The sequence below is a fragment of the Labrus mixtus genome, chromosome 5 (genome assembly GCF_963584025.1).
Source record: "Labrus mixtus chromosome 5, fLabMix1.1, whole genome shotgun sequence".
NCBI lineage: Eukaryota > Metazoa > Chordata > Actinopteri > Labriformes > Labridae > Labrus > Labrus mixtus.
In genome coordinates this window covers 26053761-26070900 of record NC_083616.1, presented here as the reverse complement: position 1 = coordinate 26070900, position 17140 = coordinate 26053761, and the positions used below count along the sequence as shown (strand labels likewise).

General features: G+C 40.0%; 1 protein-coding gene across 4 annotated transcripts in view; it reads left to right on the top strand.

Moving 5' to 3' along the window:
* grid2 (glutamate receptor, ionotropic, delta 2) overlaps positions 1 to 17140 on the top strand; it is a 510900-nt gene that overhangs the window by 275576 nt on the left and 218184 nt on the right. For all 4 annotated transcript variants that reach the window (XR_009673135.1, XM_061038830.1, XM_061038832.1 and 1 more), the window contains exon 3: positions 4978 to 5265. Coding sequence is in view for 3 of the 4 variants with exons in the window: in XM_061038830.1 (XP_060894813.1) it covers positions 4978 to 5265 (288 nt within the window). In the remaining variant the exon portion in view is untranslated. The remainder of the gene's footprint in view (positions 1 to 4977; positions 5266 to 17140) is intronic.

The following is a 17140-nucleotide window of genomic DNA, read 5'->3' as shown; positions in this document are numbered from 1 at the left end:
CCTAATGTGTTGATATTCCAATGTGATGGGTACTTTGAATCAGTTGGTGCTTTAATGTCTCTTTTCTCCCTCTAATCGTTTTTGCATTTATCATGCAGGTGTCAGCTGGTGGTTATGGCTGACAACAATCAGAAATTGAAAGTAGTAACATGCAGTCCAAAAAAACAATTCAATTTGTGACTCCAAGCCAGGAGATTTGTGATTAGTGGCCTCCTTGCTTTGAGGTTTAACTTTCTTTGCGTCACCAAATTGTGCTTCTTTTAAACTCTTGAGAATTTGTTTTTTTGCTGCACCAGCACCTCTTTTTTCTTCTAATTTCACTCCTTTTTTTTAACTGTTGCTTTCTTCAGAGGGATGTAACATTAGGCTGGGTTAAGACATCCGGCCCTTTAAGTCATTAGCAAAGAGCATTAATGAGCCGAGTGCCCAGACGCCCCCTGCAGACTTTAAGAGTGTGTGATGTAGAGAGGATGAGGGCACTAATTCTCCAAAGTGCCCTAATAAGTAGAGGATTAGCAGAGCCTTCCATTAGCCAACGCTTTCATGATGCTAAGCTAATGCGATATAGCTAGACAAGAGCAAGGATAGCTAAAGCGTAAGTTAGCCTGACTGTATATTATAGGAGTGTGGGATCTGGATAATATAGCTCATGTTATATGATCGGCTTATTCAGCTTAAGGATTCAGAATGCAGACATAAATACACAGACATTAAACACATCCACAGTATATGTTAGCATAAATGAACTCACAGGTGCACCCCCCCTCCCTCCCCCTCACACACACACCCACAGGAACATCTGCTTAAACATTTAGGTGATAGACGGTGAATCCTGAACTCACTCGCTTGTAGAATAATGGCCATGACTAAGCAGTGTGCTGAGACTTAATGGAGTTTAATCATATATTGTTACACTTTTAATTAATTCCTCAGAATGTGGACTCTTACAATGGCCAGTGAGATTGAAACTGCGCTAGCTTCTGCTCATTAATCATCCACATCAATGCAGAGGGAACTGAGCAAGTGGAGTCACTCTTTAGCTTTTGCTGAAAAGTAAAACCATTACTGAGAAGACTTGACGTGACAACTGTGACCAACCTACCTTCCAAACTGTGACTGTCTTTGGGAATGATCTATCTCTAGATGGTCTTTGTTCTTGTGCTTTAAGCTTGTTTCATCACTGGTAGAGATAATTAAAGTGTCACATGAATTAAGTTTTAGGGTTACTTAGGGTTACTTGAACATCTCAGAAGTAATGTATCCAAATGAAATCTGCTATGCTTTAAATAAGAGCAGTAATGGAACACCATAAAGCCATTAAGACTACACGGTTGTGTGCATTGTAGGGTTTTCAGGATACCAGAAATTTAGACTTCGATATTATACTAGTGATCAAACAATAGCGATACCTGTTGCGATACCATGGCAACAAAAATAATAGTCTTAGGCACCAAGTATTGGAAACTTCTCCTTTGTACAGTGGGCTTGTCACTCCGGAAGGTTGCAGCCATAACCGGGGGGGGGGGGAGGGGGGGAATAATTAAACTACAAATTAATTCAAGTTTTATGTTGTTTTAGAAAGAGGCACTTTTTTTGTAATCATGTTAATGACTTTGAAAAATGTCCTGTCAGTGGTGGTCTTGACCGGTCTTGATTTAAAATCAGGACTCCAGCCAGTCCAACACCAAGACAAGGCCGAGTAAAAGTGCTTTCGATTAGAACGAGAACAAGACCACCAAAAAGTGGTTTTGAGACCAGTCTTGACACCAAAGCCGATTTCGAGTACTACAACAATACAATCATCAAAGATTGTATAATTTTAAAGGGGTCATATTATGCTTTTTCTGGTTTTATATGCTCTTTAGTGTGTTTTCCAAGTGTTCTGTGCATGTTTAGGCACATCTATGTGCAAAAATTCAAAGTCCGCGGAAACGCGGCTTCTCCTACCTCCTCCTTTGACGTGTGACGTCTTGTCAGTGTGATATCACTGATCTAAGCCCATTGGCTCGTTGTGGCAAGCCCTGCAGCTCATGTTGCACGCCCATTAACTTCTGTAGCACGCCCACGATATGCCGTAGCCTGCGGTAGCACAGTAGTGCTAAGGTACTAATGTTCTTGCTCTCCTCGGAGCCTAAGTGGCTGCATTCCCAATATGGTAAAAGGGGCGTGACATTTCCGAGAACCGTGCTGAGCGACTGACCAATTACGGCAGAGCGACAGGCCGACCAATCAGATCAGACTTGGCACACGTGGGGACTCTGAACGTGGGCGCTTCAGAGCCTTAGAGAGAGAGTCAGAAGCGAGCCGGTGCATGGAGCGGCAGGACATGAAAACAGACACTTTTTTTCAAACTTTAACTATTGTGAACATACTTTAGTAGGTACATAGATTAAAAATATACGAACCCCAAAAAGGGCATAATATGACCTCTTTAAAACATTTGGTAACGGTGGTATCGATAAAGTTTAGAATATTTTGAAAACCTTAAGTCATCACTAATGCAGGGAACAGAACCATCTTGGATTTCTCACAATAAAAGAATGAATCCAAACAATCCACTTTGAAATTCACTTATAAGGTCGTTTTTGTGCAAACCAGTTGACAGCGAGACATTGTCAGATTGTGTAGCTCTCATGTTCTCCCCTCTCTCTTTCACACACACACACACACACACACACACACACACACACACACACACACACACACACACACACACACACACACACATGCATGTAGACACACAGTGTTTTATTTTGCTTTTCTCAGCAACATAATCCGTTTTCTAAAGTGTTTTCTTTCTTTCTTTTTTTCCTCTCCCTCTCTCTGGCTTTCTTGCCACTGTGCATTTTCATTGCACCATGTGTGTGTTTCTGTTCACTATGCTGTCTTTAAAAATGCTTTTTTAGTTGCACCAAAGTAGTGAAAAATTGTGAAAGATGAAGTGACGAGCAGAACTTCATCAGAAATTAGGGATGAAATTAGTAGAGGATTAGATGAGGGATGGGAAAAGGGGGGCATAAGGGTAAAATGCATGAGGCCATGTTGGTTAAAAAAAATGGGAAAGTGGACTGAAGGCGGGGAAGGAAGAGTGCAAAAAATGAAATCATAAAGAGTTGCTGAATAGAAAAATGGCTGGAGTAAGGAAAGGAATGAGACTCAGTTTCTTCATGTGTTGCCATAAGGGTAAACAAGAAGCTGCTAGTGAGTAAAGACGGTGTAAAAGATCGGTGGGTGGAATGGAAAAAGGTGCCAGTGAAGGATGCTGGAGAGGAGGCAGAGGAGGAAGGCAGATGACTTCAAATTGAGGACAGTGTGCAACATCCAGTGGTGCTGTAAGGCAACTAAAATGAAAATCACTGCAAGATTGCAGCTCTGAAATGATTGGGGCTGAAAGGTAAGCACTCAGAGGGGCTGTTTTGGACAAGAGGGGAGATAACAGGAGTGGGTTTAGAGGGTAGGAGGTGGAGGTGTTTCTGACAGCACCCAGAGGTCTTGGAGGGATAAGGGGGTGAGGGAAGGAAAAGGAGCTGAATTAAGCAGAGATGGTGTCTTAAAGCTGACGAGCGTTTAGGAATTACAGCACGAATGTCTGGGGGATAGTGATTAATCTTTAAAAGATGAAAAAAACAACAACATTGTTTTGTAATAGAAGTTGGAATACATTTTTTATACATTACTTGAATAGTTTTATATGCAACACTGACTTATGTAATGTTGTAGTATTCTTTATAAAAGTAGCCTGGAGGTCAATCAATACCTAAATCTGATGGCCTGACTTCACTTTGATTCTGTAGCCCAGATGTTGTCAGCCAATGTTTCCCTTTGTCCTTAATGAAAGTAAGAAAAAGAGGTTACAGGCCTGAGGCTAACAAATCAGTCATTGTACTTTTCTATATTTCACTTTAAAAAACAAACCAAAGCATATCCTGCAAAGCAGCATCAGTGATGCAGTCAATATATATTTAAATAGGTCTCATGTGTTTGTCTGTCAACAATTTGGCCTTACGCTATGTTTTTGAAAAGTGATGTACAGTATAAGCCCCTCTTTTTGCACGTCACTTTTGACTTCTGTCGTCATACTTTAATGTGACGATGACTCACAGCCCTCTATGTGAAGGCTCAACGTGAGTCATGTCTGGATAGTGTGCCCGAATGTGCAAAAAGCATGCCAGATTTGTATGGCTTTTCATTGTGAGTGTGTGAGTTTGTTTTTTACGATTCATCATTGTGTCTAGAGATACAAAGACACAGTGGCTTTGGCTTATTGAATGTATTAAACACAGAACTTAAACTCTGGAGATTTGGGTTCCAGTTGTATGTGAAACCAAAACTCAACAGTAGTTAGTTATTTAAATGCAAAAAAAAACATTCACAGTCTGGATTAAAATAACAAGTGAACTTTAACCTCTGGTTTCACTTTGGTCACCAATAAAGAAAGAATAAGTTCACATGTGCAAGTGTATTTTTATTGTCTTGGTAGGAACCTTTTAAGGATTTTCTGTACAAGAAAAGAGTGCAAAAGACAGAGTGAACTTTTGTGTAACAGGGCACACAATGTTTCTGCCTTGCTGCAAGAAATACCTATATTTTCTGTATTCTGTTTCCATCCTCTGAGTCTTTTGTTCCTTTGTTTCTAGTAACCACAGAGCAGGCTGTATTTGACTGTACCAGCTTTGTTCTTTAAAATAGCTTTGCGATGTACAGTATGTGGAAACAAGCGGATACAGATTGCTAGAAATATCCTTTTCTCTTTAAGTCAGTGCTGTAGTGTGATGACCTGTAGAATACAATTTTTTTGATCCTCGGTGCACTCTTACCACAAATAATGTTTATGATCAACACTGTCCTATTTCTGACTACACAATGTGATATTTTAACCACAGGTGGTTCTTGATATGAGACAATTAAGGTGCTGTGAAATTAACAGTTTTGTCTTTTGTCTTTCCCTCTTCTGCATTCTCCCTCTCCTCCATTCAGCCTGTGAGCTGATGAACCGTGGTATCCTGGCTCTGGTCAGCTCTATCGGCTGCATGTCAGCAGGAAGCCTTCAGACTCTGGCCGATGCCATGCACATCCCCCACCTCTTTATCCAGCGGTCCCCAGCGGGATCACCCCGATCCTCCTGCCCACAAACCAGTCGGGTTCCTGGAACAGATGACTATACCCTAATGGTCCGCCCACCCGTCTATCTCAATGAGGTCATCATGCAGGTGGTGTCTGAGTACAGCTGGCAGAAGTTCATCGTCTTCTATGATTCCGATTTCGGTAAGGATGTTAATCTGTCTGTCTCCTCTTTTCCACAATGAGGCTCTTCCAAAAAGCTTCAGATTTAAATGGTACCCAGTAGCTGCTCCTTTTCTTGGTATCGGCTTGGTTTGGGTTCCAATATAGCTTTTCCCATATGAAAGTTTGAGTTAAGACTAGTCCTTGGTTAGGGTAATTTGTCACCAAAATCTACACTTTCACAACACAGAACATCTCGAAAGCCAATCTACCTTCGATGGTGAAACCATTTTTTTTTTATAAACTCCACAGATTTAAAATAAAAGGCAGCTCATCTGTTTGTAGGATATGGATAATTCAGTACGATACAAAACCACACATTACCCTATAACGCCACAGAAGCCCATTCTGTACTATTACATACCAAACAATTCCATGCTAAACACAGCCATACAATATAATTTGATACCATATGATACCATAAGATAACATTACATGTGATACCATAGAATATCATATTTTAAAACACACACCATGCGTAAGATAACATACCTAAACAATATCATATCATGCTATCATATATATGATACCATAGCTACCATGTCATACCATAGGATACAATATAATACCATTTTATGTCATGTGATTTGATGTCATAGTGTATGATATGAAACTATATGCTACCATACAATATCATATGAAACCATCCAAACCCTAGCATAGCATATCATAACATACCATACCATACCACCATACCATAACATACCATACCACCATACCATAGCATACCACCATACCATAACATACCACCATACCATACCATAGCATACCATAGCATACCATATCATACCACCATACCATAACATACCATACCACCATACCATAGCATACCACCATACCATACCATACCACCATACCATACCATACCATACCACCATACCATACCACCATACCATAACATACCATACCACCATACCATAACATACAACCATACCATACCATACCATACCATACCATACCATAGCATACCATACCACCATACCATAGCATACCATACCACCATACCATAACATACCACCATACCATAACATACCACCATACCATAACATACCATACCATAGCATACCATACCACCATACCATAACATATCATACCATACCATACCATACCATACCATACCATATCATAACATAGCATACCATACCATACCATACCATACCATACCATACCATACCATAGCATACCATATCCTACCATACCATGCCGTACCACACCATACCGCACCTTTAACACCATATGGTTGGTTTGATACACAACATGATAGCTGATTAGATTCTTTACAGTACCATAGAATCAAATAAGATAACACACCATACCACTTGATACAATATAGTGTAATGTCAATAATGACGTCATGGCATTTCTAGGCAGTTTTGCTATGGCATTTAGATGAAACTATTGCTAACATAGAGGCTGAACAATCTTCATTCAAAAACAAAAATGTAGTTCTTGGGGCGCCCCATGTACAGAGGCATCAGTCCTGATTGCAGCGGGGTTGGAATCTGTCCTCGGCCCTTTGCTGCATGTCATCCCCAACTCTCTCCTCCTTACATTTCAATATCTCCCTTCAGCTGTCCTATCTAAGGAAGGCAAAGAGGCCCAAAAAATAACTTTAAGTAAAACAATAAATTGAGAAAAGTACCAAAAGTAACTCGAGGCATTTCAGCCTGTCAGTCTAAAATTCAGGTGTCAGAGAGACTTAACCCCTCACATTGAGTTGGGCTGCTATGTAACAGCATCAGTTGCTCCTCAGCATGGTGGGACTTGAGAAAATAGTGGATGTTTGGTTATGTCAGAAACCTTGCTTGCTTTTCTTCTTCCCTTTCTCTCCTTCTGTTGCATAAAAATGGACATTGAGGCAAACAACAAGAACAGACATGCATATGTATCTTTATGGGAGTGACACATTAGTCTGCCAGCGTGTTTAGCGTGCTATCTCATTTAACTTCTCCTCTGTTTTTGCTCTTCTGTCTCTTTGCCCTCTCTCTTTCCAGTCCATTAACTCTAACATTAGACTAAAAGTATCCCATGTCCATTTTATAAAGTGACACTTTTTGGCTTGCTTCTTCAGAATATTTACTCGCTGTATTCTGTGCACGAACACATGTTCTGATAATTTGTAGGTTTGCTTGTGAACAAGGGCTTTATATTGTACATATTTTCACCCAGAATGGACCTATCAGTCTAACTTTTCCCAAATTAACCCCTCCAAACAATCAAGTTTTGGCCTCTGAATGGCACAGATGTTGAGTCCAGAGGGGTTAGAAACTAAATTAATGGTTCTTGCACACACAATGATTTGAATAAAATATTTTAACTTAACTGTTCTGGTTTAAGATTTGAGAAAAATACACATGTAAGTAATGCACCCTGATTTTTTTTATTTTCAATAATTAACTTAGATATATCTGCAAATATGTACATACATTTTCTTTGCCCCTCTCATCTAAAATACCCCTTTTCTGTCTTTCTAAATGTGTAAGGAATGTAAAAACTTCTGGAGTCTAAGCCCTCTTATGTGTCTTTCGGGACCCCAAACTTGCTGATGCCTTGGCCACAACATGTAAGAATGATCACATCATGTTGCTCTTTTGAACTGTGGTCACATTTTGGTTTGTTTTCAAATCTGTTTTGTTTGACTGGCCGTTGCAAAACTGCAAGATCGCTGTATAATTTCCCCTTCATGTTTGAACTTCTGTCTTTTATGTATATATGAGCCATACAAAGAAGGGAACTAGCTATGCACTACCCACGTAATGGGCTGAGACTTAAAACCATGAAGTATTCCAATCACACCTAATGAACGATGTCATCGCAGGACTTTTGCTAGCTGTGACATCACACATTTTTTGGGTTGGACAGAACAAGTTTCAGCCTATAGAAAACATGTAGCAGTTTTCTGCCTTGGCATATTCAGTGATGATTGAATCCTCACAGCTATAACGGAGCTCCATTTCTCTCACTGCATTCAATTAACACAATTAATGTGTTGTTTGCATTGATCTCCAATAAGATCTCTGCAGTGGAGTTGTTTTGCAATGCATTCTGCTTCGCTAATACTCCATCTCCCAAGGCATTAAAGCATTTTATCAGAGTATTGAACATGTCACATGGAAGTATGTTCTAACTGGGCTCTATCAAGCAGTATATATTGGATGGATATTTAATGTGGCGCTTCTGGAATGAGAGTCCAATATATCAGAAGTTAGCTTGGTAAGTACCGTGATTAAATCAGCCCTAAGCACCTCTTGGAAGCAACATTCTCATCCTGTCTATAAACTCATTTGTAGATAAGAGGTACACAGTTACATAGTTGAAGTATTCTCAGTCTTGTGAGTCTTGTGGTACTCCTTAGCTTGGCTGTATAACCCATCCTTGAGTCAATAATCTGAACTGTAGTTTCTGGTTTATATTACTCTCCATCAAAGTTCCTGTATGTCTGTGAAAACCTTTTTTTTCACACCGTGAGCTGCATGCATGCAAATTACTAACAAAAAATATTCATGCCTGTTGGGAAACAGCTTTTACTCTAACCTTAACCTGACCCCAATCATGCCTTGAAGTTGGATCACCAATGTTTCCCTAGCTAGACAACCTTCAATCTGCTCGTTTAACTCCAAAATTGCTCCCAAATGTGGTGCAGTTCACAAAGATTTCCAACATATACACACATGGCGTACCACACTTAAATCCCCCCCCCCCCCATCCCCTCTGTGCTCTGTGACCGATTCAGCACATGGATCCTCTGGGTTTTGGCAGCGCTGTTCTCTCAGCCACAGAAGGCCCTTTAAAGATATCACCATTGTTCCCTAATGGCCTCACCCCTGTTCAAGGAGAGAAGGGAGACAGCAAGAACGAAAAAGAGAGAGAGCGAGGTATAGAGAGAGAGAGACAGAGACAGAGATGGCCTTTTAAGATGATAGCAATGTTCCCAAAAGGCCTCGCCTCTGAACAAGGAGAGTTCTTTAGAGAACAGACAGTCGAGTGTGTCGTCTCAAATGAAGCTACGGTGCAACTGTCCCAATCCCTATTTTCAGCTCTACTGGTGCGATCCGGACACTGAGAACACATGTTTTCTCTCTATTATCTCTCTTTCTCTCTCCATCTTCCTCTCTGTTCTTTATCTTTATTTTTCTCTTGCCTTTCCTTTCACTTCATTGCTCTTTCTCTCTATTAACACTGTAAAATCTAAAATAAATTGAATTTGATAAAGCCATGTTACTCGCTGTGTCACCTTGCCTATAATCCAGGCAGAACTACAGAAACAAAGGTCTAGTTGAGCAAATGATGGAAGTGCCACTTATGGGGAATAACACTGTTGACATTAAGATGATTTGTTTTGTTTTGCTTTTAGCCAATGACAAGTGGAGCCTGAGGCACAATAGTAAAAGGTTATAGTCTATTGAAAGTGCCACTTTAAAAATGTGATGCCTGTTAGGTTGCCAGTCTTTCATAAAAGTGCTGATATTCGGCACACATGGGCTTGGTTTTTATACATTTTAAAGTCATTGTAAACTGTAAAAGTTTTTAAATCTGATCAAAACTAAGTTTTTATTATTTTTTGTCTCTTTTTTTCTTGACTTTTAAAATTGTAGAATGATACCAAGGACAACAGCAGAAAAAAATACAAAAGGAGGACAGGTGAACACAAGGTCATGAAATGATCAGACAAGAAGGCAAAATTTGCATCAATCAAAGGAATTATTGTGTGTGATGCATTTACATGAATCATGGAAGACTTAGGCATTCAGACTAATCTCCTAGTCTAAACGTAACACTCAACAGACAGTCAAAATTAAGTACAGTATATTTAACATGGCTAAAAAGGAGATCATGGCGTCTCCAGGGCAAACAATGAGAATGGTTTTCAAAGTATGGCTAATGCTAGCAGTGCTAGCAAGCCCAGCCTTCGGTCCTCTCCTCTGAATGTGGTTATGCATCGGTACAGTACAGTCAATATACAACTTTATATCCATTTTCAAGTTCAAAATTCTGCCAAACCACGCGGTGCTACGAGATGCCATTCATTCACTATGCTTGTTTACGTCCTGGCAGTAGAGCGGGAGAGAGCAGGCCCATTGACCAGAGCTACAGCCAGTCTTTGGTTACAGACCTGGCTAGTAGCACAGCTTGGACATAACATTCGACCCCCATTGAGGGCCAACATATAAAAATATTAGTAATCTGGTGGCAACGTTTAATCCTTTAGTCAACGAAACATGCACATCGCTAGTATGGAGAAGGTTATCTGTTGTAAAAGATGTAGTTATTTAACATCAATAAAGAGGCCAGCTAGTAGGGCATTTTTTTCTGAAGCCGATATTTTGTAATGACCTTTTTACTTGACACCACCAAAATCATTAGGAGGCAGGCATCATCTTTACTCAGTCTATCAGGGATATGTTCAAGATGGAGATAAAAACTAAGTAACTTATATTTATACTGAGAAGTGAACGCTTCACAGAAGCAGTTACAGTATCTGTCTCTCGATTGGCTGTTTGAGTAAAGGTCAGTTAAATAAATTCATGTATTGGTTTTGTTGGTCAATGGTGCACCTTTCTAAAATGTCAGCTCAGTCTATCAGCCGCATTTTAGATAACCTGCAAGTAATCGTATTATATTATCGTACAGGCTCTCTTTATTATTATTTTAGCAGATGATTAGCAATTAAATCAACACGCTCATCTTAAGGGGGATTCCAATTATAGCAGCTTCTGTGTGTTATAATGCAGGTCACAGGTGCTGCAGGTTATTTCACATGTTAATGCTTATCAAATGTATGAATTTCCTACATAAAAATGTTCCCTTTTATTTTTTATTTCATTATTAATGGCAAGTTGCTCATTAAAGAATAATGTGCCAGCTGGGACAATGGAAAACACCACTTTATTCCTTTGGTATTTTCTTTCCATCACACACTGAAAAGTGTTTAAATGTCAACCAGCGATCCCATGGGTTCACATAAAGACAAGTGTGTTTTGTAAAGTGTCTTCTGATGTTACAGCAAAGAGCATCACCTCACCAAATTGCATATTCACCATACTGAAAAGGAAAATACTTGACCCAATAGATACAGACGAGGCCCTTAATGAGCAGAGAAGAAAGAGAATATCAAAAAGGAAGAGAAAAAATACAGAGAGGTTAGACGGAAAAAACAATGTAGAAATGTTCCATCCATGAAATAACAGGTGTGGATTAAAAAAAAGCTGATTTTGTCAGACAAAAAAAACTGTCTGAAATTTGAAATGTCAAGGTGTCCCTTTAATAATACTCACTGTAGGCAGGTAAACGTGAGATCTCTGTATGGGCTTTATATAGAACAATAATCAAAGACTGAGAAAAGGACAGTGCCAGTGGGAGGGAACATGTGGCAATTTTTCTTTTTCATATAGTTTGACTTCGACTTAATATAAAATACTAAATATGACAATTCTGCTTTTTGAAAATTAATCTATTTAAAGCTCTTGTGAGGAACTTCAGCTTTGTGTTGACTTTGGTGCCCCCTGTGGACAGAATGAGACTTTTTTTTATCTCTCTATTGATTTTGTCCAATACATTTGTAAGTCATGTTTTTATTTTTTGTTTAAAATTGATCATTGTTCATTTTAAAAACTGAAGATGCATCTTACAGTGTATCTATTGCGTGGAAATAAAAACATGCTCTTTCTGAAGTGAGCTGTAAACCACATGATTTGACACTTACCCTGGTGTAGCAGTGGCATGCATATAAAACTACATACAAAATACTTTCCCATATTAAGGTGTTAAAATATTAGCTGCACAAATGTTTTTTGATTCTGTTTAAATTTTTAAAAAACATACTTGAAACCAAACAAACTTCTCTATTCAACGTACTTTTTCCTGAAACTGAATACACCATGAGATTGATAGGTACAGACATTCAGTCCTATGTCGCTGAGCCAGTATTGTGAGAGGGCATGACACAAACGGTAACGAGAACTGCTGGTACTTTGCAGTAAGCGAGTAGGGCAAGTAGGCCAGGCTTTTTGCACTGAAGAATATTGTACCTTTCATGGTAGTGTCAAATCCCCATATTTGAACCAGATAACTGCAAGATACCAAAAGTGGTGAATGAAGGAGAATGAAAAAACACAACAACTTGAATGAATGGAGAAGCAATACGTTTTTTAAAGCAGCATGGCAGCACAAGAAGGAGGAACGATATGAGATGGATGCAAAGAAGATTGATACCTTTTTGTAACATCAGTCAAGCCAAGAGACGCTACAGGAGGGAAAGCTGGTGGGAGGTGAAGGAGAAGGTGAAAACTGCATAAAAGCTCTGCCAAGAGAGACGTGGGAAAGTTGATGATAAAATGAGGTTCAGAAGAATGGAGGCAAAAAAGCTGCATCGTGAGCCAAACACCAAAGTTCTACAGGCTTTTTTACAGGGAGGTCATGTCTCACTTTGTCTCCTCCAGAGTCAAATCGTTTGGAGCACGGGAGATAAAAGGAATGGGAAATATATAAGGTAAAAAAGAAACAGTAAAAGAGAGAGTGGAAAGGGACAGATATCTAAAAGCATAACAGATTTGGTAGGGCAGAATAAAAAAAGCAGGCAGGTAAGCAGATAAGCAGAAAAACAATGGAAAAAGGAGGTAAAATCTATTACAAACCAGGGTAACTCCAGAGTAGTATCTAACATCCTTGGAGGACACTGAAGATGGAATATCTTTGGCAATGTGAAGTCTAGTGAGAGAGGGAGAGAGAGAGAGCTTAGTGAGAGGCAAAGCAGATAGAGAGATGAGGATCTAAAAGTATTAAGGAGATGGGAGGTATGGCAGACTGCTTTGAGGACATTTTTATAGGACAAAACCTAAGAAGCTTACGTTTCTAAGATAGATAGATGGGGTTTTTGATTACCCCAAAGGTTGTCTTTCTGTTGTGATATATGTAATGGGCAGCCTAAAGAGAAAGGTGTAAAGGAAGGGAAATACACTTAAAATCAATCCAGTACTTTCAAAAACAGAGTACATTTCTCCGTTATTCTCAGTTACCTTACTCAAGTCATGTTGAAACTCCAAGGCGTTGGATGTCAAACAGGCAAAACAGACAAACTGCCTGGGGCCCAAGTGCAGTAGGAGGCTTGCAAGGACTGACAAACTTTCAGTAACAGAGGTAGCTCAGAAAGTTCAAATTTGCAATGACAGTAGGAAACCCACCTAAGGTTCTCCATCAGACAGCTATCACTTTCTTGTTTTAGCTTCTTCATTGTCTTAGTTCTGTTACAGCTCTTATTTCCAGTGGAAGCATACAAGAGATGAAACTTCTTTGAGTCAGTTCTTGCACTGAAAGTTTTGAATGTGGTTTTGCCAGATTGTTTGTGTTATATGTGCAAGTTGACTGCATTGTAATATTACTCACTGTGGCAATATGTTCCATTTTTGTATTACCTGAAAACATTTTTTTTAATAAGCTTCACACAGCAAACAGGAGAAGTGACAAACAAGAAGGTTCAATAAATGTCAACTGAAAATACATTTTTGTTCAGAATCCAGAAGGGAATTTTATTGCATTGGCTCAACAATAAGAATGGCAGGTGATTGTTTCTGGCAGTAGATACAGAGACAACACAACATAACCACATCCATTGGTCACTTGTGGTGTGAACACTGTGGGCAAAGATGTCTGCCTCACTTGAATCCTGTGGTTCAGTTGAGTTCGGATAGTCAGCAAGTATTATCTGTAATGCGTAAGAGTCTCAAAACTGCTCAGGGTAAAAGAAGGTCAATATTAAAATAGGTAATAAATTAGAACGGAAGAAAACAGGAATTGAGCGAAGTGTAGAGAACAGTAGACACTTAAGGTATGTGAAAGTCAGACAAGAGGGTGTGGTGTGGGGGGAGGGGGGGGGGGGGGGGGGGGGTTTGGTGGATTGAAAGCGGGACACGATTTAAAGTGATGCACTCCTAAAAGGTGCCAAGCCTTTTATAAAGTGTTGGTTTTTAACAAGTGTTGGCTAAGCTCTCTGATGGGACTTTTGGAATGGAAAGCCTGGGGCTTTGGGGCAACAAAAAAAAAGAGTAAAAGAATAGAAGAGAAGGAGGGAAATAAAGCAGAAGAATGGTGGATCAGTGTAGGCACTTAGATCTAAACGAGTTGTCAATCTAGAGAGCAATAGCAGTGTGACTAAAGACTATTGCTGCTTCAGGCATTTGATTTCCTATATGGAGGTAAACTTCCAGAGTGTAGCTTCAGATCCTGAGGGCTGGGCACTTGAACATTTTGAGCGCAAGTTTCTGTTGATGAATTAATTCAATAGGCCTAAGCTTAAAAGAAACAGGCCTCAATTTATTTCCAGACTCAATCCATATTTAAGAAGTGCTACCTTTAAGCCATAAAACAGTGAAACGCCCGGGGCAGGGATAAGGATAGCCAGGGATGAAAGGCTGAGGTGAAAGACAAAGCAAAGAGGGAATGATGTTGGGCTGACAGCAGAACAGAACATAGTGAACATGAGTGAGGTGACTGGGATGGAGGAGGGGCGCAGCGATCGAGATAAAATCATTTTACCTGGTGGTTTTTTATCACACAACATAAAAGTGAGGAAGAATAATTGTATAAGAACTACAATCTATTGAAACATTATCTGTTTCTGACTTGACCCAAGTTGTAATATAAAACTACAATTATTCAAATAGATTTCACTTGGAATTAAATGGAAGAAAAGTTAAGCAAGGTCATACTTAACCTCCCTCATCCCTCTTTCAGCTTATCTTAGCAATTCAGCAAAACTATTTTAGGTCAGCATAGATTTCATGGCATCAAAAGTTACATTATGATGTGGACAATGGGCGATCATGCTTGATGGGTGGATGGAGGGGTAATTGGAGGACGGACAGTGCCTCTTTCTAAAGTCACAGCCAGTTATGGTTGGCTATTCCCATAAAGCCTTGTAGCAAGAGTTACTGGGCCAGACCTCGAGTGCCGCTGGCAGTGGGAGGATGGTTGAAACAAAAGCATGGGGACACAGAGGAGAAAGGCTTGAAACTGCAAAGTCAGATGGAGAACGAATCCAGGAAGTTTCATATTTTTCTTTTATCATAATGAAGGTGGGAAAGATTTGTAAGTCAAGCAGAAGGAGTGAGAGAGGGAGTCTTGTGGAGCAGAGACACCTTTACAGACATCTTGGTAGTTATATAGATCTCATTTGAAGTTGTTGAAATTTTCCTCTTCACTCAAAACTCAACTTTTGACTGTTGGTCCTTTTTCATTTTTTGCCTTTATTGGATGTGACAGCCAAAGATAGACAGGAAATGTTGTGAGGAGAGAACAGGGCATGACGAAGTCGGATTTGAACCCACAGCCAATGCGGCGAGGACTATAGCCTCTGGGGCCCGCAACATAACTATGTTATCTTGCATCCCTTCACTTGCATTTTAAAGTTACTTCAGATCATGGTCAGAGCCAATGGTATGGTGTTGGGGTTTGGAAAAAAAAGATAGCACTAGTAAGATAAGAGCACCAGTCTCCAGTGTGGAGTTTAGGGTCATTACATATGAAACAGATCCTGCCTCTCTGAGGGGTATAACAGCTTGGCCTCTACACATTCCCAAAAATGAGATTCAGCCTGAGAGAACCGAAAGCAAACAGGGGGAAACTGTGGGGGTTTTTAGATGAAAAGCCAAGGGAGGGGAGAGGGATGAGAGGAAAGCGAGCAGGGGGAAAAAGGAGTGGTGGTTCCAGAACGCAGACAGAGTACCACTGAGCTGGTCGGTACATGCAGGTGAAATCCCTGTGTGCTGTTGGCTGCTACACTACATTAACTCAAGCTTTTACTCTGAGCTAGAGACTTGGAGGATGGATGGGACAGAGGAGGAAGAAGGGAAGCCTGACGAATTGGGTAAAGGGACACACAGGGAACCACTCCATTCAAACCTATGCCTTGTTTTGGGAGGAATAATGGAAACCATTCTCGTTTATTGAGCCTTCTTTACAAAATACCTTTTCAGTTCCACTTTATTAAACACAAAACACAAAGCAACAATTCACAAAAGCATATTACAAGGTGGGAGAGAATCCAATGTAACTCGTGATCATGAAGACACTAAAAGATAAATGTAAATGTAAATACCTGTAATGGAATTGCAGAAGTGACACAGTCATCTCTATTAGATGAAGATGAAGGGTACCTCGACTGTTTGGATGCACAATATGTCTTTGCATGGGAGACTTAGGGTGTGAGCGGTTGAGTAAGATGACAGCGCTCAGGGAAAAAGCTGTTGAGGTGATGGGTGATCATGGTGTTAATGGAGCGGTACTGTCTCCCAGAGGGATGTTTCTCAAACAGATGGTTGCCTGGGTGGGCAAGGTCGGTGGCAATTTTGCCCGTCTTTTTTTTCTCTCCGCGTTGGTGTCCTGAAGCTCCTTGATGGAGAGAAGCTGACAGCTAATGATCCGCTCAGCAGTGGGGGAGGAAGATGCTCAGCCACGGCCTTGTCCTTTGAACAGCAGGATTTGGGGAATCAAGCAAACTTTGATGGAGGGGGTGAGGATGTTTTTTACTATTAATGTGGAGAAATGGACCGGAGATAGCTACATTTGAAAGTCAATTACTTTTTTTTTGTTGTTAATCGCCTTGTCTGACACCTACAGGGATGAAAAGCATATAAAGTCACCATATAGAAAAAAGCAATCTTCATATATAGTTCATATATAGATATCAGTATTCATTTCAGTGTGTTTTTATTACCAACTAAAAATCCTCCCATGAGCTTTAAGACTGCATTACTGTGAACAGTATTCCCTTTCAGCATCGCCTACTTTCAGCTTGCGTCCGCTAACATTATATCTGGTGAAAGGGCGACCATCTGCCTGAATCCATGTGATAGCAGCAATG